General features: G+C 40.9%; 2 protein-coding genes across 4 annotated transcripts; one reads left to right on the top strand and one right to left on the bottom strand.

Annotated features, from left to right (window-relative positions):
• Nucleotides 1-240: 240 nt before the first annotated feature.
• fubp1 (far upstream element (FUSE) binding protein 1) lies at nt 241-10,939 on the top strand. Of its 3 annotated transcripts, none has more exons than XM_070918232.1 (20): nt 241-347; nt 773-863; nt 1,724-1,759; nt 1,926-1,959; nt 2,052-2,098; nt 2,185-2,256; nt 2,365-2,422; nt 2,661-2,823; nt 2,946-3,044; nt 3,266-3,379; nt 3,475-3,577; nt 3,833-4,072; nt 4,623-4,783; nt 4,872-5,023; nt 5,313-5,389; nt 5,482-5,622; nt 5,962-6,036; nt 6,455-6,517; nt 7,397-7,560; nt 7,796-10,939. In XM_070918232.1, the coding sequence occupies exons 1-20, from the start codon at nt 255-257 to the stop codon at nt 7,802-7,804; spliced, it is 1,992 nt and encodes a 663-aa protein (XP_070774333.1). In that variant the 5' UTR covers nt 241-254; the 3' UTR covers nt 7,805-10,939. The 3 variants fall into 3 exon arrangements, with proteins under 3 accessions (XP_070774333.1, XP_070774332.1, XP_070774334.1); XM_070918231.1 differs by having other exon boundaries at nt 773-896; nt 5,497-5,622; XM_070918233.1 differs by lacking the exon at nt 5,962-6,036.
• Nucleotides 10,940-10,998: 59 nt separating this feature from the next.
• On the bottom strand, nt 10,999-23,694 carry miga1 (mitoguardin 1). The gene is made up of 16 exons (XM_070918236.1): nt 23,631-23,694; nt 22,150-22,306; nt 19,633-19,804; nt 19,000-19,118; nt 18,122-18,254; nt 17,780-17,916; nt 16,927-17,050; nt 16,729-16,829; nt 15,160-15,269; nt 14,973-15,045; nt 14,544-14,630; nt 14,365-14,463; nt 14,118-14,252; nt 13,771-13,824; nt 13,441-13,557; nt 10,999-12,923 (listed from the first exon to the last, which is right to left on the bottom strand). Exons 2-16 carry the CDS (start codon nt 22,246-22,248, stop codon nt 12,705-12,707), a joined length of 1,779 nt encoding a protein of 592 aa, XP_070774337.1. The 5' UTR covers nt 22,249-22,306; nt 23,631-23,694; the 3' UTR covers nt 10,999-12,704.
• Nucleotides 23,695-25,269: the final 1,575 nt, after the last annotated feature.

Genomic DNA, 25,269 nt, shown 5'->3' with positions numbered 1-25,269 from the left:
AAATAAGTACATTTACTAGAGTGGTGTACTTAAGTACAATTTAGAGGTACTTGTACTTTACTACAGTATTTTCATTTTATGCTACTTCTACTCGACTACATTGGCAGTTGAAAGACTCAGATTAGACAAAACTGTTTGGAAGATATCGCGAAACTGTATATCGCGAGACAAGATTTGACCGCGAGTTTTCCCGTCTACATCCCGTGTATGAAACCCGCCATCTTGTTGCGCCGAGGAGGAGAAGAGCAGCAGATATGGCTGACTACAGCAGCGTGGCTCCCCCGTCCTCTAACGCCGGTGGCGGAATGAACGACGCTTTTAAAGACGCCCTACAGCGAGCACGACAGGTAAGACGACTACTAAATCAGCTTGACCAAAAATAATTTCGAAGTAAGTAGTAAACATCGAGTTTCGCGGCTTTGTGCTGTTACACACGGCACCACGGCAGGCGAAGCTAAGCTAGTGGACGATGACTAGCTAACGTAGACGGTGCGCCACACTGCAGAAGCGAAAAAAGGAGCGATCCATGCTGCATACGGATATTGAACTGAATAAATTACACAGATGGAATCAGTTATGAGGAACCCAGTATTTGTAAGTTTTTTTTAGCGTTAACCGATCAGCTAAAGTGCAAGTATAAGCTTTCCTTTGTTGGGCCGGACTTCCGGACAGAAGTGTAGGCCCCAGCCAGCGTGCCCGTCTAAACACACCTAACACTAACACCATAGAAATCATCTAAGTTTATGTTTTCTTCGTTTGTTTTGTGTTTCAGATCGCGGCGAAAATCGGTGGTGATGGCGTTGCAGCACCCCCAACTAATGAATTTGGCTACGGAGGCCAGAAAAGGCCCCTGGAGGACGCTGGTGGGTATTTTCCCATGCCTAACCTGAATATCGGTCAGTGACTCAAATCGATTCAATGCAAGTCTTGATAGTTAATGCTTGCCTGTGTTTTTTAGCAGCTACTAAATTGTATTTGCTACTAAATTAAATATACAGTAAATGTGTCTTTATATCAATGTGCATTTTCACCAATACGTTTTAACATTATATTCATTACTACTAACCATACGAGCAGTTCATTTTCATGTTGTTGCTGTTTTCAGTTTTAGCATATGCAGTTTGACAGTTATTGCATGTGTTTAGAGTTGGATGATATTTTCACACTCTGTCCTCACAGCTGTTTCAGATCAGTACCTGGTGATGAAAATAATTGGGGAACAAATATGTTTGATCTCTTGATTTTAATTTTAAAAATGTGGGAGTGGGTGATTGGGATTTTGAGTCATTATACAATTTAAGCAGAATGAGTCATTGTCGGTTTCAGTTTCACTTTGTTAAAACACTCAAGTTTAAAGCGTGCAATTAAGCTTCATTATGAGTGTCCAGGTTATTACTCACACCCTGGATCCAAAATGACTGTAAAGGCACTCCTCTTAAGCAGTTTAATAAAAATCAAACATTCAATTTTCAGGGAGGTAGAATTTAATTGCAGGACTGCATTAGGTTTCGCTGGGCGTACCTAATAAACTGGCAATTGAGAGAATATTCCAGCTCTCAATGTGTTGTAGCTATGCAGGCTTCTGTAGTTAATTATTTTCAACACCCTCTGTCCCTAATGATTTAAATTTCAGGCCATTTACAGAATGAAGAACTGTGTTAGTAATGCAATGATAGGTATAATAAGAAATACTTATGCTGGTTATTATGTCATGTTGTCACAGACCAACCAGAGACAAAGAAAGTGGCTACAAATGACGGTAAGTGACTTGGATGACATAGTTGTAGTTAAATATGCCTCATTTTTGATGATTCCCCATCTAAAGTAATTGGCCTAAAATTAGCATGAACTGGAAGTATGGTGCATGGGTTAATTTTGTATATATTGTAACCCCCTTAATGTATTGTAATGTTTTTTTCCCCCAGCCTTTTCAATGGGAGGAATGGGTGGCCCCCCAAGGTAGATACCAGAGTTACATTTAAATATTTTGGTCATCCACACTTATCCACTTTTATTGCAAAGCCCACATTGATTTGTTCTGTTATTCTCAGGTCAATATCAGAGGAATTCAAGGTTCCTGATGGAATGGTTGGATTCAGTAAGTTTTTGTTCCAACACAACAATAACATCAGTTTAGTGTTGTTGATATTGAATATTTGGAGCTGACACACTTCTCCCCCCTAGTAATTGGAAGAGGAGGTGAACAAATATCACGTCTGCAGCAGGAGTCTGGATGCAAAATACAGATTGCACCTGGTAAGTTTAGATCTCTTTGCTGATATTGTGGATCTCAGTAGTACTAAGAAATTACATTGTTTTGTTGTAACATTTGCATTAACTGCTCTTTCTGTGTTTTCGTTGTAGACAGTGCAGGGATGCCAGATAGATCTGTGACATTAACAGGAGCACCAGAGTCCATCCAGTAAGTTTTAATGGCGAAAACCTTTAGTATTAAAAGCATGTACATATTTTTGGAGCCGGGGTTGTCCGTAGACATGTTGGGAAAATTACAAAAATGATTGATGCTTTTTGTGAGGGAGAAAAAACCCCACAATGACTTCTTGTGTACCATATATTTGCTACTATAGTGGGTGTCAAAGTGTCTCATTTTTGTTGGGTCCTTGTCAAGGATTTCAGACTGATCATTTTTCTCCCACCAGGGCGGCAAAGAGGCTACTAACAGAGATTGTTGAGAAGGGCCGCCCGGCTCCAGCATTCAACCACAACGACGGCCCAGGAATGACTGTCCAGGAGATTATGGTCCCTGCCTCTAAAGCAGGACTTGTCATTGGGAAGGGAGGAGAAACCATCAAAAGCCTTCAGGTGAGGGTCCAGTCAGTTTTTGAGTAGCAGGGTGATATAGGGACCACAGTCAGATGGTCTGTTAAGCAGGGAACTCATTTGGCACAAACACTCTGATGGCATGTTTCTTGTTCTTCCTGTAGGAAAGAGCTGGAGTGAAGATGGTCATGATCCAAGACGGACCCCAAAACACAGGTGCAGACAAGCCTCTCCGCATTTCAGGAGAACCCTTCAAAGTTCAGGTGGGTCCTCGCCCGTGTGCCCATTGCACTTCTAACATTAGTTAGTCTCTGATAGCTTAAGATGTACCTTTTTTTTATGTTTGATTATATATGAGCTATCTCTGCTTTCACCCCTTTTGTTAAGTAAGCCCCAGTAGACACGTCCTTTTTTTTATGCCACATTATTTGTCTCCATGGAGACCAGTGGAGTAGTACTGTAATGAGATGTACTGTCTTTTCAGCAAGCCAAAGAGATGGTGATGGAACTGATCAGAGATCAAGGCTTCAGGGAGCAGAGGGGCGAGTATGGTTCACGAGTTGGAGGGGGAGGCGGTGGCGGAGGAGATACCTTGGATGTGAGTATTTGTTATAAGCAGTTTAATTTATCATTTTGGAGACCAGGGTTTGAATCTATTTCTTTACTTAAGTTTTGTTTTCTGCCGTCATTTAGGTTCCCGTTCCCCGGTTTGCAGTAGGAATTGTTATTGGCAGAAATGGAGAGATGATCAAGAAAATACAGAATGACACCGGCGTCAGGATTCAGTTTAAACCAGGTGAGTGAATAAGGTTGCTCATTTATGAAAATAACTGGCCAAGTCATTTAGAGGCATTTAGGTCTGTGATGAAAACTCATGCACCACGCTGAGAAGCTGATGTATAACCCTAACCCTAAACTATCTGAGACCTGAACACTTACGGAGACTTTGGAGTAACATGGTTGAGACCATAGTTATATACAATCGAGTCGATTACTAGACAAACGTCAAACTGTCTCGATAGTCTCTAATCGTCCTATCTTCTCTCTCCAGATGATGGCAGCACACCAGACAGGATAGCACAGATCATGGGCCCCCCTGATCAGGCTCAGCACGCAGCAGAAATCATATCTGACCTGCTGAGGAGCGTCCAGGCTGGCGGGCCTCCAGGACATGGTGGTGGCAGAGGTCGTGGTCGTGGGCAGGGGAACTGGAACATGGGCCCCCCTGGTGGCCTGCAGGAGTTTACCTTCACTGTCCCAACCATGAAGACCGGCCTCATCATTGGAAAAGGCAAGTGACCGCTCAGCAGCAGGGCTTTTTTTATTGGAAGGCTATGTTACTTAAACTTTCAACAAAGTGGAAACCAAACAAGGTCTTGGATAAAAAGTTGCTAAAAGGAGAAATTGAAAACAAAATGTGTATGGTCTGTGATGAAAACTCATGCACCACGCTGAGAAGCTGATGTATAACCCTAACCCTAAACTATCTGAGACCTGAACACATTCAAAGGTTTTGTAGTAACACAATGTAGACCATGGTTTTATACAATCGGACGATTACTCGACACAACAAACATGTCCCAAGTTGATGATTATTCATTTTGTGGTTACATGAAGAAAAAAGTATTACATCAGGAGACTTAGACAAAACAATGTGGATAGAAGGAGAAATTGAAAACAAAACCAAGTAAATGGACAAACAAGACCCATAGACAAACAAAACTTAGTATTCCAGGGCCACTAGATGTTTACTCAGTCTGCTGTTTAGTCCTCCAGGCTCCTCTTAAGGAGGGAGCCTGGTGAATTCATTAGAGGTAAATGTTTGTTTCTGAACTCTTCAGGTGGTGAGACAATCAAGGGCATCAGCCAACAGTCTGGAGCCAGGATCGAGTTACAGAGGAATCCTCCACCCAACGCTGATCCCAACATCAAAATGTTCACAGTTCGGGGCTCCCCTCAACAGATCGACTACGCCAGGCAGCTGGTGGAGGAGAAAATTGGGGTATGACATTACAGTTTGATTATAAACCCCCATGGAGACATTTATCTCTTGGAAGCTTGTTTACTGACTGAGATGTGATTGTTTTCAGGGACCAGTCACTCCAATGGGAGGCCCACACGGCCCCCCTGGTCCACATGGAGGTCCGGGCCCACATGGTCCTCCTGGACCACCTGGACCCCCTGGTGCTCCCATGGGTCCGTACAACCCTGGACCATATAATCAGGGACCTCCGGGACCACAGTAAGTATAGTGGCCGTTTGTTTTTACCACATATTTTTAAGCTTGTTGAGATAACAAGAATTAATGGACACGGCAAAGTCATTTGGGTGCAGTTAAGAATGTGTATGGTCCGTGATGAAAACTCATGCACCACGCTGAGAAGCTGATGTATAACCCTAACCCTAAACTATCTGAGACCTGAACACGTACAAAGACTTTGGAGTAACACAATGGAGACCATAGTTTTATACAATCATAGACAAAACACAAACGCGTCCCAAGTTTATGGTGGTTCATTTTCTCTCATCAGTGGTCCACCTGCACCATACCAGCCTCAGGGATGGGGCAATGGCTACCCACACTGGCAACAGGGACAACCTGATCCAAGTAAGTACCCACTATCAGCTGGTACATTTCACATTTGATGGAAATTGAAAAAGCTTACAGTTTTTAATTTTGGCCTTTGTTTGGTAACAAAGCCGAATTGTGTCCAGATAAAGCCGCAGCCGATGCCAACGCAGCAGCGTGGGCAGCCTACTATGCTCAGTACAGCCAGCAGCCGCAAGCTCCCATGACCCCGACAAGTGGAGCTCCTGGCACGACTCAGACCAACGGCCAAGGTAACTGAAGCGTTTCTCAATTAGAAGAAGCGTCTGTGCTTCTAGAAGGAGCAGAAACCAATAAGACAAGCGTAGAGCAGTGTAGTTTACTAGCTTTACTTTAGAAGTGTACTATGCTCGTGTCTTCCTGGTGTCGCTAACAGGAGACGAGTTGGTTTGGTTTCACCTTTTAAATGACCTTGCTCTTGCAGAGCACCCTTTTTTTTACTTTTATATTACCCCAGGACAGGATAGCCCCCCCCCCCCCCCCCCCCCCTAGGCTGACAGCTCGACGCAGGCAGGTGGAGGACAAACGGCTGAGAATGATTCACTAATTACAAGTACCGTTTTTTTTAACAGGTGACCCACAGGCTGCAGGTCAGAGTGGACAGGCAGATTACTCCAAGGCCTGGGACGAATATTACAAGAAAATGGGTATACGAACGTAGCTTCAGTGTACACCTATTAACACAAGACAGTCTAAACAGCTACTGGGCTTTCAATCGGCTTCTTTTTCAGGTCTGGGTATTTTTCAGTATTGCTGGCCTGCTGTGGAGCGTGCCTCCACTTGGTTTGACATTTGACGCCTGTGCTGTTTAGACTGCAACACTTTACAGGACTGAGCTGTCGACACAGAACCACCTTTTTTATGAGCTTAGAGAAGCTTATTATGTAGACTTATCTTAGGGTTTTATCAACACTGATGGCAGAGTTTTGCCACGTGCCATGAATGTGTTACTGCTACTGAATGTGTGTAGAGTTTAAATGATGCAATGTAGGATCAATGTTGTGAAGTTGTTTGATTTCATTCAACATTTGGATGCATTGACACATTTTTCCCTTCTCTTTGCAGGTCAACAGAGTCAACAACCTCAGGACTACACGAAAGCCTGGGAGGAGTATTACAAGAAACAAGGTTTGTACTCTTCATACAGGGATCACACTTCATTTACTGAATATTTTACTTCCCATTCTGAAGCCTTAATTTCAAATTCGATCGCTCAGCTACAGATAAGTGAAGTTGTAACGTATACATTGAACTGTTCTTTTTGTACATTTATAAGGTTAAACCACTGAACTGCACCATTATGACAGCGCTGCCTTATGTTTTCATGATGGAAACAATCAGATCAGGAAACTGGAGTTGCAACAATGGTAGTAATATTTCAGTCAAACCTCAAAACAGTGCAACACAGTTTGCAATATATGTGAGGAAAGTGATTTGGGAATTAAATGTGATTCTGGTGTTTTAAAAGTAAGGATGTGTGATAGAAACATTGTACTTGTGTGATTCAGAATCTGTCCTAGCTAGAAATAGGAATGTCCCTAAGTAGAGACACTAGTTATAGGCAGAGTTGCCTCTTTAACAAAGAATAACATCCATAAAATGGCTGATGTACAGTAGTATGAAGTGTTCCCCTGTTTTTTAATGTTTAAGGGCGGCTGTGCTCCTCTAGCAGCCCTCTGTAGTAGAGTACCTGCTCTCTCAGCCGCCCAACAGAAAGGCAGAAGGTTTCTGACCTGCCACCAAGAGAAGGTGGTGGTGGGTTCGTTCGCCTTCTCATAAATGTTACAAACACTTAACTGTTACTGTGAGATTAGAAGCAGTTGAAACTCTAATTATTGCTGAATATGTCGCGATGTATGTAAAGTTTGAATGAAAAACTTATTTTGACTTGTTGGTTATTGTCCACACTAAAGTAAACAACGATAAAGCATTTACATAAGAAACATCTAATAACCTCAAGTGACGGGCCTATGCACTAACGGGTTCTCTGTTGTTTTTACCCTCCAGGTCAAGCGGCCCCTCAGGCCACAGCAGCGGCTGCAGCAGCAGCCTCCCAACCTGGAGGCCAGCCAGACTACAGCGCTGCCTGGGCGGAGTACTACCGTCAGCAGGCCGCTTACTACGGCACAGGCAACCCTCAGACGATGGGTGCAGCACCACAAGCCCCTCAGGTACACCCCCTATAAGAATCTGCCCGCCACATCCACTGAATACCCAATTCTTTTGTGCTCTAACCCCCCTTGCTCCCTCAGGCTTTTACAGGGTTCCAGTGACTGCAGCAGCTTCACAAACTTAACCAAAACCACTTCCTCCCTACACAGGTTTTTAGCTTTTTATTTTGGGAAGCTGCGTCCACTGTTTCTGCTGTTAACATGCAATGTATCTTCTATGTATTTCTTTGCACAGGGCCAGTAATGTGAAGTGGACATAAAGTAAATGCTACATTGTCGAAACAAAATCCTTTGTTAAATGTTTGGATGCAGACGCCTTGATGAAGATCTTAAATTTCCTTGGTTTGAAAGTGTTTCACATAGATGGCAGATTACCCGGCGAACACGTCCTCTTTCATTTTTTGTTTTGTTTTCCTTTTTCTTGTAAATGCTTTGTTTTTAGTGAGGTAATTATACATATGGTCATTCCAGCCCTGTATCTACATTAAATGTGGTTAGAACTCATGTTTATTAAACTGTAGACATTACCATGTAAATCATCTCAGTTTTAAAATGCTATTGCCTGTTGTGTTTTTGCAATAAAACAAACTGAAACCTCCTGTGTTGGTAAGTTGGGGTGGTTTTAAACCAAAAGGGTTGTGATGAGTTTCTGTATGTTTTTTTTTTTTTTTTTTGTTTTGTTTTTTTAAGGGGGTAAAAAAGGTTAAAATGCAGGCTATGTGTGGGTTTCATTGTCCAAAAAGGTTGACTTAAAGTTGTGCTGTCCTGTCTCTCTCCAACTGTCTATAAGGCTCTTAGATACATTATGTGCGTGCAGTGATCCCGAGTGGTTCAGACCAACAAACGTCCTTGTTGATAGACACTTTTTATACACTTCTGTTTGCTGACATTGCTCTGACTGTAGCAGTAGACCGATGTTTGTCATAAGAAAGTCGTATCCCGTAACTCATGCATTAACTGCGTTGCTTTGTGGCACTCTTTTGAATTTTACTTGGTTTGCTGACATTGTTGAGGTAGTATGCACTGTATTTTGCCTTGATAGACAACTTCCTCCTCCACAGGCAAGTTTAGAAAAGCGGTAAGCAAGTATCCTTCTTAACATGTTCCTCCAGAAAAACGTGGTTGCAGGAAATGTTGCATTTTTAGTGTTATATACATTTTTTTTTACTTTTTGTGCTGTTCTTTTTCCAGGACAGTCAGGTAAATTGCCACTGTATCGAAAAATGCATTGAAACGTGTGTCTTGCCCATTTCAAATTGCGAACTAACTCTCATGTATAAATTTGTTTTTTAAAAATGTTTTTTTAATATAAAAACATTGCAAAAATCGTTTTTTTATTATTACTGTGCCCATTCTGTTAGTGTTTATCCAATATGAGAACATAGATGTTGTAGGGTCGGGGGTGGCTAAGCAGTCTTCATCCTTCAGTTGAGCCCTCCTATACTGTAAGTACAAAATTGTGACTGACTTTGAGAGATACCCTATTTTTGATGCTTTATAAACTGCAAAAGATGTAGTGATTTTTTTTTTTGTCCAAATGCCATTTTCCCCCATGTCTCTCGGTAAGTATGAAATGTTCTGAGGAGAGGAATAGTACTTTAGACTCTTGTACCACATGTTTCTGAGACTTACTTCCCCTTGTGTGATTCCACTGACTGCACAACATTCAGACTTTGAATCTTATGTCGATACCTTTTGTGTAGCTTGTTAGACTCTGTGTAGGTAGCATTTCAGTGCCAGTTGGGATTTCTGAACTGAGGGTTTGAATATCAGCACTCTGTTACACTTCTGGTAGGAACTGTTTTTAAGGATGTCCATGTGGTTTTTTTTGCGTTTCTGAACTCCTGACCTGCTAAGTGCCATTGTCTAGTTGAGACTGTTATGTTAAATGCCATTTATTGCTTACTGCATTACTCCAGTGTAGCATGCTTAGGTTTCTGCTGTTATTACTTTAATGTCCTATGTGAGCATGTGGAATGCTAGTAGTGGAAGAGCTTCTGACTAGTTCAGTAATTGATTTGTGACATTTTCTGAATGAGCACTGTTGTTGAAAGGCTGTTAATTTTATAGTAAAAAAAGAAAAACAAACTGCATTGTTCACTGATGGCAAACAGTGCAATATATCTGATCTTTGCAGTGTCGTCCCAGACCTTGCACCTTAGGTTCTGCTGCAATAACACAGGTAAGCGAAACCTAAGGAAACCAGTGTTTTTGTCCAGTGACATGACCAATATACATGCAAAGAAATGCTTACCTGTGTCTTTAACATGCCTCAATGCATTTATGCTTAGTCGTAAAGAAATGTCCAGGATATCTTAAGTATGAACAGCCCTTTTTTTAAAGATCTGCTTTCATGAATGAACTGCATGATGTCTTGTTACATGAAGTGACTTTACCCAGAAAAAGTTGTTGCATAGGCTCACTGAGGAAATGTTGTCATTGTCGTATGTGCATAATATTTGATGATAGCTTTATCTGTGCATCCCGGTAAGTCTGACAGTGACTGTAATATCGATGCTCTAGACAACTTTGACACCGGTGTACTAAAATGCATGCCATGCAAACCTGCTGTCAGAAGTCAGCAATGTGCTCAACCGCTAGGTCACAAAAAAAACAACGGTGAAATACATGATTTTTAATTTCTGTCGTGGTGTGAATCTGCCCTCAAGTGCAGTGCAAATCTCCTATTGAAATGCTGCTGCCTTCACTTCTCGCTCACAGTGTTGGAGGATGCTGCAAGCTTAGGTCATAGAATCAGGCCCTGTCGTAGTTTGTCCCCAAAAGGAGGAATCCTTTGAGTCAATCCCACTGCTGAACGTAGACCGTTCAAGAGCTCCAGTAATAAGGTAAAACAGCAACGCAATGAAATTTAAATTCTGTGATTGCAAAGTGTTGGTCAGATACATGTTTTTCCAGCTCGGATAGACTGTTTGTTTCCTTTAACCATGATGCCATAGTGTATTTAGAGTTGTCTGTTGGTTTCTTTTATCGCTTGAATGCTTTCATCAGTAACTTTTAGTCAATAGGAATGTGCTTTAGAAAGTTGGATGAGGACAGGAACTAATGTACTTTCAGTTACATATGCACTTTTTATTGGCAGTAAATTTGGGGTAATCAGTTTAACATCACTTCTCTGTAGTTAAGGGGGTCACGTATTGTTTGTTTTTTGAGGCTGTTCACTCTGTATGTACATGTGAGATGCTCAGTGTTTCAACACAGAGTTCGTGGGGGTGTAGAAGACAAAACAAGGAGCATGCCTTAGAGGTAAAAAGGTTTCATGTGCTGTGTATATTATCAAATCTACTGTTTGTTTTTTGAATCCACTGTTCTGACTTTTGAAATGTTGCCATGTTCATTAATAAAGTTGTAACAAATAACAGACTTGTTTACTTGAGTTTTATTTTACATTATCAAGAAGAATACAACAAAAACTCAACACATTTTTATCGTCTTTATTTACTTAATTTATACACAATGTGAACTCACAAATGTAAAACTTTCTTCCCTGAAATAAGATCCATCTTAAAGTCTTTCTTGAAACGATACTCATGACCATAAGAACATTGAAGCTTTATGTTCCTCCTGTTGATACCGGCCGTGTAAAGGTCCCTTTCTAATGTGATTCCATTTAAAGAGCTGGGGGACAAAATCCTTAGTCTGTAGATCCAAAACCATCTAACTAACTTTCTTTTTGATAATTTAATCTATAGAGTAGCACAAAAAGCCCAGCATAAGTTACTGGAGCCCATGGTGATGTTAAAATGCCTCTATAGACCATTAAGAAAACCAGAAAATATTCACATTTAAGAATCTGGAACCAGCGAGCTTATTTGGTTGTTGCCAGTTTTGCTTTAAAAATCAATAGTTGATTAATCTGGTGATCGGTGGTCATAGCAGTACCAGTGTAAAAAGTACTATTTATGCAGAATGGACAGTTTCAGAATAACATTAAGTGGAGTTTTGAGTAAATGTACTTCGTTACTTTGCACCACAGATCTTTTTATCCCCCATCACTTACATTGGAATTACTTTAGGAAGATTCCAGAAGTACTAATCTGCATGTGGGTGTTTACAGAAATCCTGTAAAAAGGGCTGACGACAACTGACAATGTCCCCAAAATGTTTCTAGCTTTTGTGGAATTAACTCTTCGACTTGTTTATTCGCGCAGTAACTCTGCTGCTCAAAGCTTTCATGTTGTGCACGGCAGTGACTGATCAGCAGAGCAGACAATAGTTTGCATTGTAGTGATTTTCAGACTGACGTACAGTGATGAAGACGAGGCTCGAGTATGTGTATTGATAGTAAGGCTTCTTGCGTGTTTGCCCGACGTGAAGAACAGAGTGGCACAACTTGTTTAACAGCTGTAAGATTATGCAACACTGATGTATAATCTTTTATTTCCTGTAGCTGACGGTACGAAGGGATTAAGGGCCTTGTAGGATGCATGTGCCAGGCTTCATTTTAGATATTGCATGAAAGTTTGAGTCCTGGTGCCAAAAAAAACAACAAAAAACTTTCCCTTTTAAGTAACAATGACCGATCAAGTCAACACATCTTACATTGCATGTCCCTCTGTTCAGGGATTTCCCTGTGCAACATGTGCTTGTAACCAAAACACAAAGTACATTTAATGGTTTTGCATTGCTGATGCTCATTCGGATGTGGAAATACATCTAATCTAATCTCTATCTGGTAAAGTTGATTACACGACATTGGTATTCATACTACTGCATGTTTGAAGCTGATCACATATCTATTGATGTATACAGGTAAAACTACGACGTCTAAAAAATAAATCCTGCATCATTTAGCTGTATAGTAAAATACCTTCATTTACACAGCGTAACACCTACCTGTTAGTCCCACAGCAAATTTAAATTACAGATATTATTGCTATGATATTTTATAACTAACGTGCACTGCCATGGCACAGTGAAAAGGGGGGCTGGGAGAGGAGGCAATGACCAGGTGTGAAGGCAGACGTCTAATACAGTTATATGGATCCTCGGTGAGGGCACACAACATGATGGGAGATGTGATTGGTCCGACAGTCGGTGTGAACTCACCCCAGAATAAATGCTGAGATTTCCACGAGTGTAGTGTTTGATGACCCGGGGTCTGTTTGGAGACGAGTTCCCGTCCCTCACTGCACTCGTGCCTCCAGCAGGGCGCTGGGCACCAGCTGCACCTGCGGGAGACTGCAGCCGCTGACGTGCCGCAGGGAGTCGGCTCCCAGGTACGCCAGCAACAATTCAGAGCGCCGGTGCAGCAGGTGGAGCATGTCCTCCGCTAGACTCTCCACACAAGAGTAACGCACTTTGTCCAGGTCGAAAATGTCCTTTAGGAAGTGCAGCACCTGATCCTGAAGCAAGAGAAGCATTTGTGAGTCTTTCAGAGGACGGGTGCTTCAGAAACGTCAATGAGGCACTTTAAATACACAAGATGCTGTTCTTCAGTATTTCTGTAGACTTGAACACATTCATCTTTTCTTGGTGAGGATACTGAGCGAGCTTGATCTCTTTAGTTTTCATGTTTAAAAGAAAAAGAATAAATCAGGGTGGTATTATTTTGAATATTTGAAAACAGATCAAAGCCAGATTTATGAAAAATGCTATTTGAAGTTCAGACTTCTTTTGTACGTAGTTTCTCCTGTATGACGAACAGTTTCATCTTGGAGAAAGAATTGGAAACAATTTTTTGATTAAATTATGGTGCAAATCTGCTTTCCAATCCAATTTAAATCCATTTGACTACTTTTTCCACTGAAAATCTACAAAAAGTTAAGATCGGTGTCCAGTGTCCTACAATGAAAGGTATGAAAAAGGAAAGCTTGCTGAGGTAGAAACATGAGTTGAGTCATTATCACGTTACTTTCTGACCTTGAAGAAGCAGCAGAAGTCATGCAGGGAGCTCTTGGGTCCCAGGAATCCCCAGGCCAGAACGGGGCTGATCTGTTCACACACAGCGTAGAAATGGGCGATGAATCCGTCAGGTACCTGAGACACAGAGCAGAGGTTACTGAACTGTCCTGAACTACAAAACATAGCCGTTATCTGGTTGTCTGTGTAATAAATAAAATGTAGGACTTGTTGTCTGTTGTCTATTAATTATTGTAGGTGAATAAATCACACAAGGCAATTAGTGTTGTGTCTATAGGAGGTAAAGCAGTCCTGTTCCAGTTCATCAGAAACAGTTTGAAGCTGTTGTACCTTCATATGCTGTCTCTTCTGCTTCATCACTGACCAACAGCTAGAGGCCACCGCCTGTGAAACACATGCAGACTAATGATACAAGAAACCCATAAACAGTATTGTTCATTTTATCCTTCAATTTAGCTTTTTGTATTTGTCATTTTCAAACCAACATCTACAATTTATATGCACTTATACAATCAGCGCTGTTGTTTAGGGGGTCTTTGTATTGTTCTGTAAAATATTTACTATACATTATTGTGGTATAATCATCTAAGTAGTACACTATAAAGAATATAGCTATTGCCAGTGATCCACCGATGGCTGAGAGAAACTCTGTTCAAGTATTGTATGTGTTGACTCACCGTCTCCTTGAAGGAGCTGTTGAGCCAGCGGTTGTTGATCACGTTCTGGATGGAGATCGGTGGATTCTCCAGGTCCTCAAATGAGTCCATCAGGATGTAGTCCAGCACTATGTCATAGAAGTTCAAGTGCTTCACCTGGTGAGGATGAGTATGAAACGTTATAATGTAAAAAAAAAGAAAAGAAGAGAGGTTTGCGATCAGACATTTTATAGTGAAGTTTAATAACTTGGTTAGGTAGCTCTCTTACCCCTCGTGTGGCCAGCTCCACCTCTGTGTTTTCCCAGTGCTCCGTGTGCTCCAGGAAGGAAATCATCTCCTCAAACTCTTCCTCGAATCTCTTCGGGCTCTGAGAACCAAATGCTAACCGTCAGGAAGGGGAAGCACTCATTGAAGATGCATCTTATTACTCACTAGGTTCAGTCGTACCTTCTGTGCTTTAACAATAATGGAAGACAGTATTTTCTTTCCCGTGTCGGCCAGAAACATCCTGGTCGTTCTCTCACACAGAATGAGCTGGAGAAACAACACAAACATTTTACTCAAATGGATCCTTTTTTCGCTTGAAATGAAGGGCGTTGAAATTCAAATTCTACACAAAGTGGCTTTCAGTTAGTGAGTTAAATGAACTCCAGTGACTTTATTCCTTCCTGGTTGTTTTTTGGTTGAATTTCCATCTGAATACTAATTGTGTTTTTATACAAAACACCAATTACAAACAGCTGAAAACCTTCTGGAAGGCTGAAAGAGTGAATCAGCTTTTAAAATGTTTTCTGGTGTATTCAATCCACTTATTACACAAGTTTCCCTATGTTTACATCATTATGATGGCTTTTAATTCATAAGGTTATACTGTACCTGACATGCCTGCCGCACACAGTGCAACTTGGCCAGGAAATCTACGTCCCCGAGACACTCCAGCATCTCAGTCCTGACGCAGGAAAGTCAAGAAAAGACCAGATTAAAATGAAGGAACTTTCAACACAGTTCCAGGATGTAGGCTCGCTGTATTTCATGTGTGTGTTATAGTCATTAGTGTATTTACCGCAGCACCCTGCAGGAGATCTTGCCATCCTCGGCCATCTGCAGCGCCTCCTCGTAGAAAGGGTGATGACCCAGAGAGAGGACACTCCTCAGCTCTCTGTGCTCCGTCAGCTGACACAGAGACAGACAGCAGAGGTTATTGTGGATTAAATAATGATTTCAATCCCATTCCTGTCAGAAAGAAGGCTTCATGTTTGTGTAATCTTTCCACTAGAAAAAGAAAGTGATGCTCTTTATTCATAGTGCATTATGTCCTTCGGTGTCCTCCTATGATTCTTGAACACCCACGTAAAAATAAAAAGCTTTCAGGTTCTGGGGGCTGACACCAAAACCTCTGAAGAAGAGAGATACAAAAAACTCTTAATATTAAGGCAAAACAACAAAAACAAAAGTGGGATCCGGATAGTTTCTTTTCTCCCACAATAATCGTTTATTCACTGTTTCTGTATTTTCTTCTGACAAAATGTTTAAGACAAGAGAAAGAAAAGATATTTGTAAAGTTCATCTGTATTCTAATCACGGTGCTAAACATTGGGGTCAACTTGGTCTCAAAGGCTGAACCCGAGGTTTCTTGTCTAATCTTTATCTAAAATAAATGCAGGTTCACCTTGTCCTGGATTACAGATTTACTTCTTGAATCATGTCTGACCTCTGTGCTTTTACCGTTATTAGTTATCAAATTGTGCCGTTTTGAACAGTATCAGAAAGCAGCTCGCGAGCAGACAGAGGCCTCTCCATGTTGTTGTTGTTGTTGTGGTGAGTGGAAGCTACAGTGAAAACAGCTGCAGAGTAATTGCGAGCTGTATGTTGTTTCCTGAAGAATGTTGAAGGTCTATTTATAGTGACTCTGTAAGAGTGCGAGTGACCCAGTTTGACTGCTACCAGCTCCACCTGTTTAACTTTTACTGGTCTGTACATGTTCAACAGGTTTGAGGGGATAAATACCTTCATTTGAAGCTTTTTAAAAATAAGTATTTACTTAACTGTTGGTTCAGGCCCAAGAAAGTTTAGTAGCTTAACAACTATTTACATCAAATGATGTGAATGTACATAATAATTAATACCCAATCCTCGTAGAGATACACAGCACCTTTAGCTTTCAGTAGGCGGCCTTTACCTGAACATTTCCCCTTCATTTCAAGGAATTTATCTGGTCGCTTCAGTAAACAAATCAGTCATTCTTAACCAGTTTATTTTTGCACTTTGTGGGTCAAGTGCACCAGTAGCACCGGATTCACAGCCTGAGCCCCCACAGTGACTTAATGAGTAAAAGAGTTAAGCTGCGTACAGGTAAACACCGGGTGGTGAACTCACAGGAAGAGCTATTTGAATCAAACTCCTGCTGTGAGCTGGTCGTAGATTTGATGCATCAGACGGTTTGAGATTTAGATGTTTACTTGTTTCTCTTCTAATGAAACTCAGGAGCTCACCTGTGGGATTACGAAGCCTCTTATCTATGACACTACTAAGGTTTGAGAGGATGTTCTTTGTAGGAAAAATAAAGACGGACAAAAAGTGAGTGAGTAAGATAATTAATAAAAACAGCTATGATGGTGAGTTCTTCTCTCACCTCAGCAGCAGACACAAAGGAGTCAGTGGAGGCGATGCTGATGCTGTCTCTCAGACAGGCGTCGTCCAGCTCCTCTCTGGCCAAAACGTCTGCCATTTTATCTGTGATGGAGAATAATCATTGTAATGTGTTGCATAACAGGTGGACTTAGTAGTATATCCTGTGTGGATCATGGAAATGACTGTATCAGTGACTCACCCATGCTGTTGCTGTGGGATGAGGGCTCCGACATGCACAACACTCCCTCAAACTCCTCCTGGAGGCTGTAAGCCCTCTGCAGCAGAGACTTCAGCCTGTGGATGAACTCTGCACTGATGACGTCCTGCGCACAAAAACATTAAAATTGACATACGGAAATATGGCTCATAAAGCCAGGTCCTAAAACCTACCTTTATAAACTAATTCAGGAGAAATGACCCATAAAGAGTGCACAGTTTACTACATAATTGCATCAAATATGATTTACAAAACAGGCCTGGTTAAAATTAAATCGTATATTCTGAATGCCATTACTAAATTGACAACTCCCTTTTGAAAAGTGCCGACTGGGGGAGAAGTAAAATAAAGAGACTGCATTTATTCCTGTTTCACTCTTAAGATCTCTTACTCTCTCAGTTGTTTCTTGAGAATCCCCTGTGACTGACTTTTTAATAAACTTTCTAAAGAGGCACAAGAGAGAAGGGGATACCCTATAAGACTGAGCAGCAGACTAGACGTCTGTTTGGGTGCCCAAGCTTAACTATTTAACCCGCACTAATCCAAAAACCCTTCCAGGTTAGAGAGCTAATGAGTTAGCTGTTCCAAACTCTGTGACACCGGTGGGAGTGCTGGTTATTCATATGTGTGACCTGTCGTGGAGTCTCTGTGGGCAGTTCATTCCTCTGATATAAAAGGATACACAGACAGAAAAGAAATGTGAACTCCACATAAGTTAAAACCTAAAAAGCATTGTCTGGCTAAGTCCTTCACTTCTATCCTAATTAAGCATGGCAATTAGTGTTAAATGTAAGGAATTCATATCTTCAAATGATGAGTGTGTTTCTGTGTTCACCTCCATGCTCTGCTCAGCGATGGCGTCTCCGGCTCCAGTTTTGACGGACGCACAGCTGGCGTCGTCCTCGCTCTGCCTGCTCCTGAATGTCAACGCTTCCTCCCACCGCCTTAGAGCTTCCTCAAATAAATCCATACCTGCACATACACATCACATAAACTCAAGAGTCTCCCAAAACAATCAAGAACTCCATTTCAAAAACAAAGCAACTCACCAAAAAGTGATTATTACAAGAAATTCAACGAGTATGATGGACTGAATGCTTCAATTATTTCAACACATTTATTACGTGGTCCATTCTCCTTATTACAAACACAGTGAGGTGACATAGTGTGGCTTTACCCATGAGGTACAGGTTTTCAGGTGTGGTGACAGGTAGGTTGACCACACTGCAGAGATCAGCTTCCCCCACTCTGTCCCAACAGGTGGATTCATTTGCGCAGGTGCTGCTGCTGGATGAGTTCATGCTTTTTACCTGCACAGACCCAGAAGGAGACCACGGTTAACTTCCAAGCAGCGCCTCACCACAAACACAGTGTAGGTCAACCCCATCAACTCAGCATTTCAGTTGTGTTTTTCACTATCGAGTGTATCAGTCTGTCTCACCAGATGTGGGCTGCTGGGATAAGTCTAGTCGCCATTCTCCTCCCCTTCCGCTATCTGCGTGTTACTGTTTTCAAAGTCGCTACGTGAAACAACATCAACAACCTTCGAGCTAGCAGTCTACATGCTGACAATGGCAAGTTTTGGATCGTTGGTGGTTTTAACGGGTCCAGTAAGCTCCTCCAGAACTTAAGCATAGGAAGGCTTCCCCTCTAGGACACTGATGAACAAGTTATGTTTTTCTTTTTTAACAGTAAACGTTGTATTGCATATATCACACACTATTTTAAGCTGCCTTTTCTTTAGTGGAGATTTAACCATTTTCATGCAGGTGCTCGCCTCCCCACGTGCGCATGTTCCACCAAAACAACACCCCGACACTATTTTGCTCAGCTCCGCCCAGAAAAAAGAAAAACAAGCCAGACCTTTCTCCAAAGTGGTTTGGACAGAGGAAAGTATATCAGTCGGCGTGATCGCACACATTCGCATAAGTAAATTGTATTCTACTTTTCCTTCCTTAAAAATTGTCCCTCATTATTGCATTATGTTTTGATATTTTGGATAAAACTATCTACTAACATAATACTCTTTCCATTAAAACTATGCCTTTGTCTTACCGAGGCCAGGCTCAGCAGAGACCCAGACAGCTTCCTGTAGTCTCCTGTAGTGAGAACCAGACCAGAGGAGCAGCCATTCTTGGAGTTGAGGGAGAGAGTGATGTTTTGACTGGTGTTATCTGGGTAGACAGAGATGATAGTTCAGAGATAATGCTAAATGGAAAGATCAGAATACAGCAAACACACTACATGAGCATGTAGCAGGATTACACAGTAGATTAAGCCATGTTTGATAATTTGATGACTGTAATACCACGACCTGGTTCACCTGCTGCTGAGAGCTGTTTCCAGCTCAGATTAAAAAAAAAAGAAGCCAAATTCATACACAAAAAAAGTCATCAATTTATTTATCATTATCAGGGTAGTTAAAAAGATTGAATTGCCCTGACCAACTGCTCATTTAACTCCATTTAATCCTGCATTTCTGTTAATTTCTCTTTGGGACTCTAATCAGTGGTAAATCTTCCTAACTGAGATTAAATGAGGCAACGCATTTATCTGGAGCCTGCTGTTTACAGTTCAAGGTAATACAGGAGCAGTCTGATTACATCACAAACCAGCAACTGGGCTAATATCCTTAACAGAGATCACAGACCAGTGAGCTGCTGGTTGAGAGGAAAAAGGAAGATGTACCGTTCCGTGCTGAGGCCGGGGAGAAAAACTCAAAGCCAGCCTGCTCCCACTGAGGGGAGTGAGCCTTCTTTCTGCCCTTCCTCCTCTGGAAGCGGCGCGCAAGGAAGAGGAGCGAGATGGCACCGAAGGCAGTGGCTGCCACCAGCTTCTTGGTGCCTGCGCTGACACTCACCTGGAGGACAGGTAGAGGGAGAAAGAGTTAAATGTGTGTGTCTTCAAAAGAAGCCTGAGCAGCAGATTGGTTTCTTTTCTTAGTTTGTCTGGGCAGGGCTCATGTTCCTCTGTAGCTTCACATCTTGTTATTAAATTATCACATCCCCTTTTCCTCACCGAGGGAATTAGAAAATACCAAAAAACTTGACAGAACACATTTCCTGTCTGATGAAACTCAAAATACAGTGGGTACTGATGACATAACAAGCAGCGCCGAGAATCAGCGACCAGCCTGTCGTCTAGATTTTAAAGACTCAAATTTCAGATAGAGTGCGTAGCCCCCATCCGTCTATAGATAGAAACACTGAATGGCAAGGGAGATTATCCACACAGACACCGCTGCTGCACATTCCCAACAACTGGAGATTACATAATACTGACTTTGGAGCTATGACAACAGCCATAATATTGACTTTTTTGAAAAGCTGCTAAATGGGCAGGGATGATTAATGGCGATACAGGCTCTGCAGGCCTCTGTTCCTGCCACATGTTGCTGCATGCTCCTACCAGATCCATAACGATGTCAGATCTGCTACGTGACTCGGGCCACACACACTACTCGTAAACACTGTAACATGAGGGTCACTATGAGAACATATTGGTGACTATCCAGGAGGACAAGACCAACAAAGAAAAAATATTCAAGGGAGTTCAAGAGTACTTCTTTATATATATTAATATTTACAATCAGCCATTTTAATTTGTGCTTTAATTGTGCACATGCTAAGTATGAATTGCATTAGCTCTACATTTTGTTGTAAACAGAAGACTGTAGGGCCATTCATTCCAAATGGCCCTATGATATGTGTGCACTTTGTGTTCTAGTTACAAGTACCCACTTTGATTTTCGATTTTGATTTGCCCCTTTCAAAAAGATCACATTCAACACTGTTCTCTTTTTAAGTAGATTTTTTATAACATGTTGGCTCCTAGTTTGGTAAAATATCCATGAAGAAATATTACTAGCATGATACTGAAGTGACTGTTCATAAGCTTTTACAACAGTATTCACACCTACAGTAACAGTGCAGTCAGTAGTCATGGTGATGGAGAGCCAGACACTGAGTTCTGGCTGTCCTTACTCTACGCCCATTTCATGCACACACAAAGCCTTGTGTTAAAGAGCTGAACTGCTCAAACAGGTAGTAGTACTGTACATCTAAACAGATGCAGCCAACAGCTCTCCTAACCGGCTTAGAGGGAACACTGTGAATGGAGATGCCAAATTCAATCAGATCAGACCTTCAGACAACTCACTCTGCCACATGCAGATACATTTCTGACCACAATGACATTAATAAAGTACAAGAAATGGGAAAAAAAAGAAACATCATGTGACAAAACTGGTTAAACGAAAGCCTTTGGAATTTTTGATTACTAGTAGCGCTGGAAGGTTTTGTTGAGCAGGTTCTACCAGCATGAAGATGTAAATAAACAGGTGACTACAGGAGCTACACCTTCCCTTCTCCAAACAACCAAACACTGCAAGCTCACCAATAACCAAAAGGTATGTCCAATAAATGACATATTTGTGAAGTCATGCAACTCGTGTTTAATCCTCCGATTCACATTTAACTGGATAATGACTATGACTAACTATGATATGAGTCTAGATACTGTCTGAGATTTTGGAGCATAATATTATGGTGGGGCTAGTCAAATTTAATACATTTCTTACATTATCAGTAAACTGCCATAAATGTCTGAGCTAGAACACTTCCAGCCAAGAGAAATAAAACAGGATTCAATGCTCCTGGAAACATTTGATTTGTTTTTAATTGCACTCAAGGAAAAAAGTAAAACAGTTAATAGACATCAGCCATGTTGGAGACAGTGTGGATATTTTGATATAAATCAGTGACATATTTTTGGAAATGTCAGAACATAATTGTGTTTTGGGAAATGGTATATCAAGTATTACAACAAATACCAGAACACTAAGAGTTTTATGGCACTCTATCTCTGTATTGTTTTTTGAAGTTGTACAAGCAACAGATATTTGCTTAAAATAGTATTAATAGGTATTACAAAAAAAGCTATTACGAGGAACAACACCCACGAATTTTGGTCCAATTATTTGTTTAGGCCAATATTAGGACTATGCAAATCAAATAGAAACAGGAACACAGCCAATGTTTGCAATACTGCTACAACTTTGTAAATGTCTAGGGATAAGGGAAGCAACATACAGTTAAGAAAAAGGGAAAGAACCATCAACAGCCTCACCTCTCGTGACCCAGACAGTAAGAACTCCCAATAACAAGGCTGTTGACCAACACCCACCACTTTCAAACACACCCTCACCTGTGCCAGAGAGCCGTACACGGAGAGCGGTAGGTCGACCATGCGCAGGGCAGCAGCCTTGACAGACAGCTGGGAGCTTGTGAGGGTCTCATGTGTCATTGTGGCGATCTATCCATGACGTGGAAACTATCTTGTCCTCATCACCATTCTGCTGGAGCTGAGGAAGATGACAGGAGTGAGTGCTAGGATTTAACCTTGGCAGATCCTGATGTTATTACATAAAGCCTCTGACATACAGTATGTGCAAGTGGCATTGCTTGCTTGATCTGAGTAGAGTATCAACCACTTATATATTGTTATCGTACTTCCTGATTACATAAAATTTCAGTTCTATCTTGCATGAAAACTATCAGGAAAAAACTGAGAGACTGTCAAATGTATGACACCAACCAAAGGTATGAGTATACTCCCAACCTTACCTTACATTATATACATGCCTGAACAAAGCGGCTGTCTGAGTACATGAAAATTACAGGCTTTATCTTTCTGCAAACATAGCATTGCATGCTCACTATAGGACCACATCTTTTAAGCCGCTGTTTATCCACCTGACAAGACAACATGCAACATCCAATTAAGTTTGCACAAGAGACTCATGTGGCTCATCACATGGATGATTATCCCATTTGATGCAGAGTCTTCCCCAAAGAAAATGTTGATTCTTGTCTCAAACATTTAACATTGCTCATTAAGTAAAGTTTTTGTGTCTCTTCACATGTTTTCAAATTCCAAGTTTGCATTTTGTAAACATGAATGATGTCCCACATCTTGAGAGGATAGTTTGCATGAGAATCTGCAGAAGCACAGACACAGAGAGTGCCTAAAAATATGGATATGCTACTGACAAGTAAACAATAACAATGCTAAAGAGGCAGGGATCTGGGTATTTAATTTGGTCCTTTCCTGAATGTCTGCATTAAACCATTAGCAATCTATAAAATCAAGATTCAAACTAGTTTCGAAGTTATCTTTATAAATTAAGACATTAATTAGTACAAGGATCAGACATTTGCATGTGGAGCACTGTGAATTGCCTCTGTGCTATACAAATAAACGTGCCTTGTCTTGATACTGATTATTTTTATCACTACTTTACAAAGACTCAAATATCTAAACTTATAGCTTTCATTCAGTAGCACAATACCAAAAACACCTTCCAGTAAATTAGCAATTTCTTTCAAGAGTTTTAAAATATGTCTTCAGGGACGCGGACGTGAATAAAAGCAGCACACTAGCTCTGAAACAGTCTGTCAGGTTAATCATATTAGCACATGGTTAGAAAATGATAGCTCTCAAGTGTTATTGGCCTGGCTGAGCGGCTAACGGCTAACTTATCTAACAAGGCTAATAAGAGCTAGTGGTGTTAGCTAAATGTGTTAAACCAGCTTGAATTAAACAGTCTAACAAATAAACTCGTCAATTTGGTGGTTATTTTCTAACTGAATGTGATAAGCCGAAAGTAAACATTATATCACCGGTACATTTTGAGGTTTCCTCCACGGGCTCTGCTCCCGGTAGTTCAGCCGGTTGTCTCTGACCTCAGCTGCTGCCGAGTGAAGGACTCGAGCGGCAACACGCGCCCATCTAGCGTGACTTTCAAAATAAAAGCACGGTCCCTGTCACCTTAATGGAGTTTTTGCGCCCCCTCTTGGCCAATTTAAGTATTACAAATATATTCCTGTCATGTTTTTACTGTAAAGTAGGTACCGATGAGGGCTTTTTAGCTAAAAAGTTGAAATTCGGAATTATTATCTCAAACTTTTGACTGACTCTCTTAACAAAAGTCAACATTTTGACGTATTATCTCAGAATCAGAAACTGTTTATTGCCAAGTAACATACATTACAAGGAATTTGCCGTGGTCTGAAGGTGCTATTGTTTTGACAACAAATATGTAGAATATAAAAGGTAAAATAAGAATAAGAATAAAAAAAAAATAATAATAAGATAAGATAAATAACAAACAGTGCAGTGACCAAAATAAAGTAAAGTGTCCAGATAAGTGTCCATTAGGGGGTGGGTGCGTTAATGTAACGCAGGGGGGACAGGGGTGATGTACGTTAATATAACGTGTAACTTGTGTTTGTGTCGGGGGGGGGGTCAATCTAAGTTTGTCAGGTTGACTGCAGAGGGGAAGAAACAGTTTTGGTCCTGATGGATCGCAGCCTCCTGCCAGAGGGGAGGGGGTCGAACAGATGGTGTCCGGGGTGGGAGGGGTCAGCAGCGATATCTAATCTTTTTGACTCTTCATCTAATAATTAGAATTTAAAGTATTTTTTGTGTCATACTTTTGACTTGGTATGGGTTACGACAACATTTTGACTTATTATCTTATAAAATTACTCAGAATATCTTACTTTTGAGTTTATGACTTACTATCTTAGAATTTTGACTTCTTTTGTTATCATTCTTGTCATCAATTTATTTCTTTTCTTGGGCTTCCATACATCTTAAGAAATATTGTTTATTACAGAAGAATTACTTATTTCCAAGTTGATATCACCCCCCCCCCCCCCCCCCCGTCTTACTTTCTGTGTTTTCCTCCTGTCAGCTTACAAATAAGCAGCCAAAATCATTTTAAATACACATCACTAAAAAATATAGGAAGGGAATAATATCAATCCCAAAACAGAAATAAATATTTTCCTAAAATGTCTATTCCTCAAAACACATTTTGATGTTAAAAGGATGTCATGGGATTATTTAGTTAAATGTATGTAGAGGGTAATTCTACACGCTAGATGGCGCTTGGGATGGGTTTACTGTATATTGCCCTTACTATTTTCATCACCACGTGACCACTTTGTATTTGCTAATTTACCCATTTTGTCTATTAATAACTATTTCATAGTTATTAGGTCAATCACATTGTTATTGAATACATTGCTGCTAAGCATGTCTTGTCACGCAAGTATTTCATTGCTGTCAGTAACAACAATGTGTAACACAAGCTAATTAATGGTTGCTAATATTGGGCTCATTGTGATACTATATAAATATAATTATTTTAAAGTGGGCATAAACGTAAAAAATCAAATGTACTTTACAGTAGGACGGGGAGGGTTTATATTTTTTTTTAACCGGAAAGGGGCGGAGACAGCTGTAACGTTAGCAACCACG

This window comes from Enoplosus armatus, chromosome 14 (genome assembly GCF_043641665.1).
Source record: "Enoplosus armatus isolate fEnoArm2 chromosome 14, fEnoArm2.hap1, whole genome shotgun sequence".
NCBI lineage: Eukaryota > Metazoa > Chordata > Actinopteri > Centrarchiformes > Enoplosidae > Enoplosus > Enoplosus armatus.
Note: the sequence above shows the minus strand (reverse complement) of the source record. Positions and strands in the feature narration are given on the sequence as shown.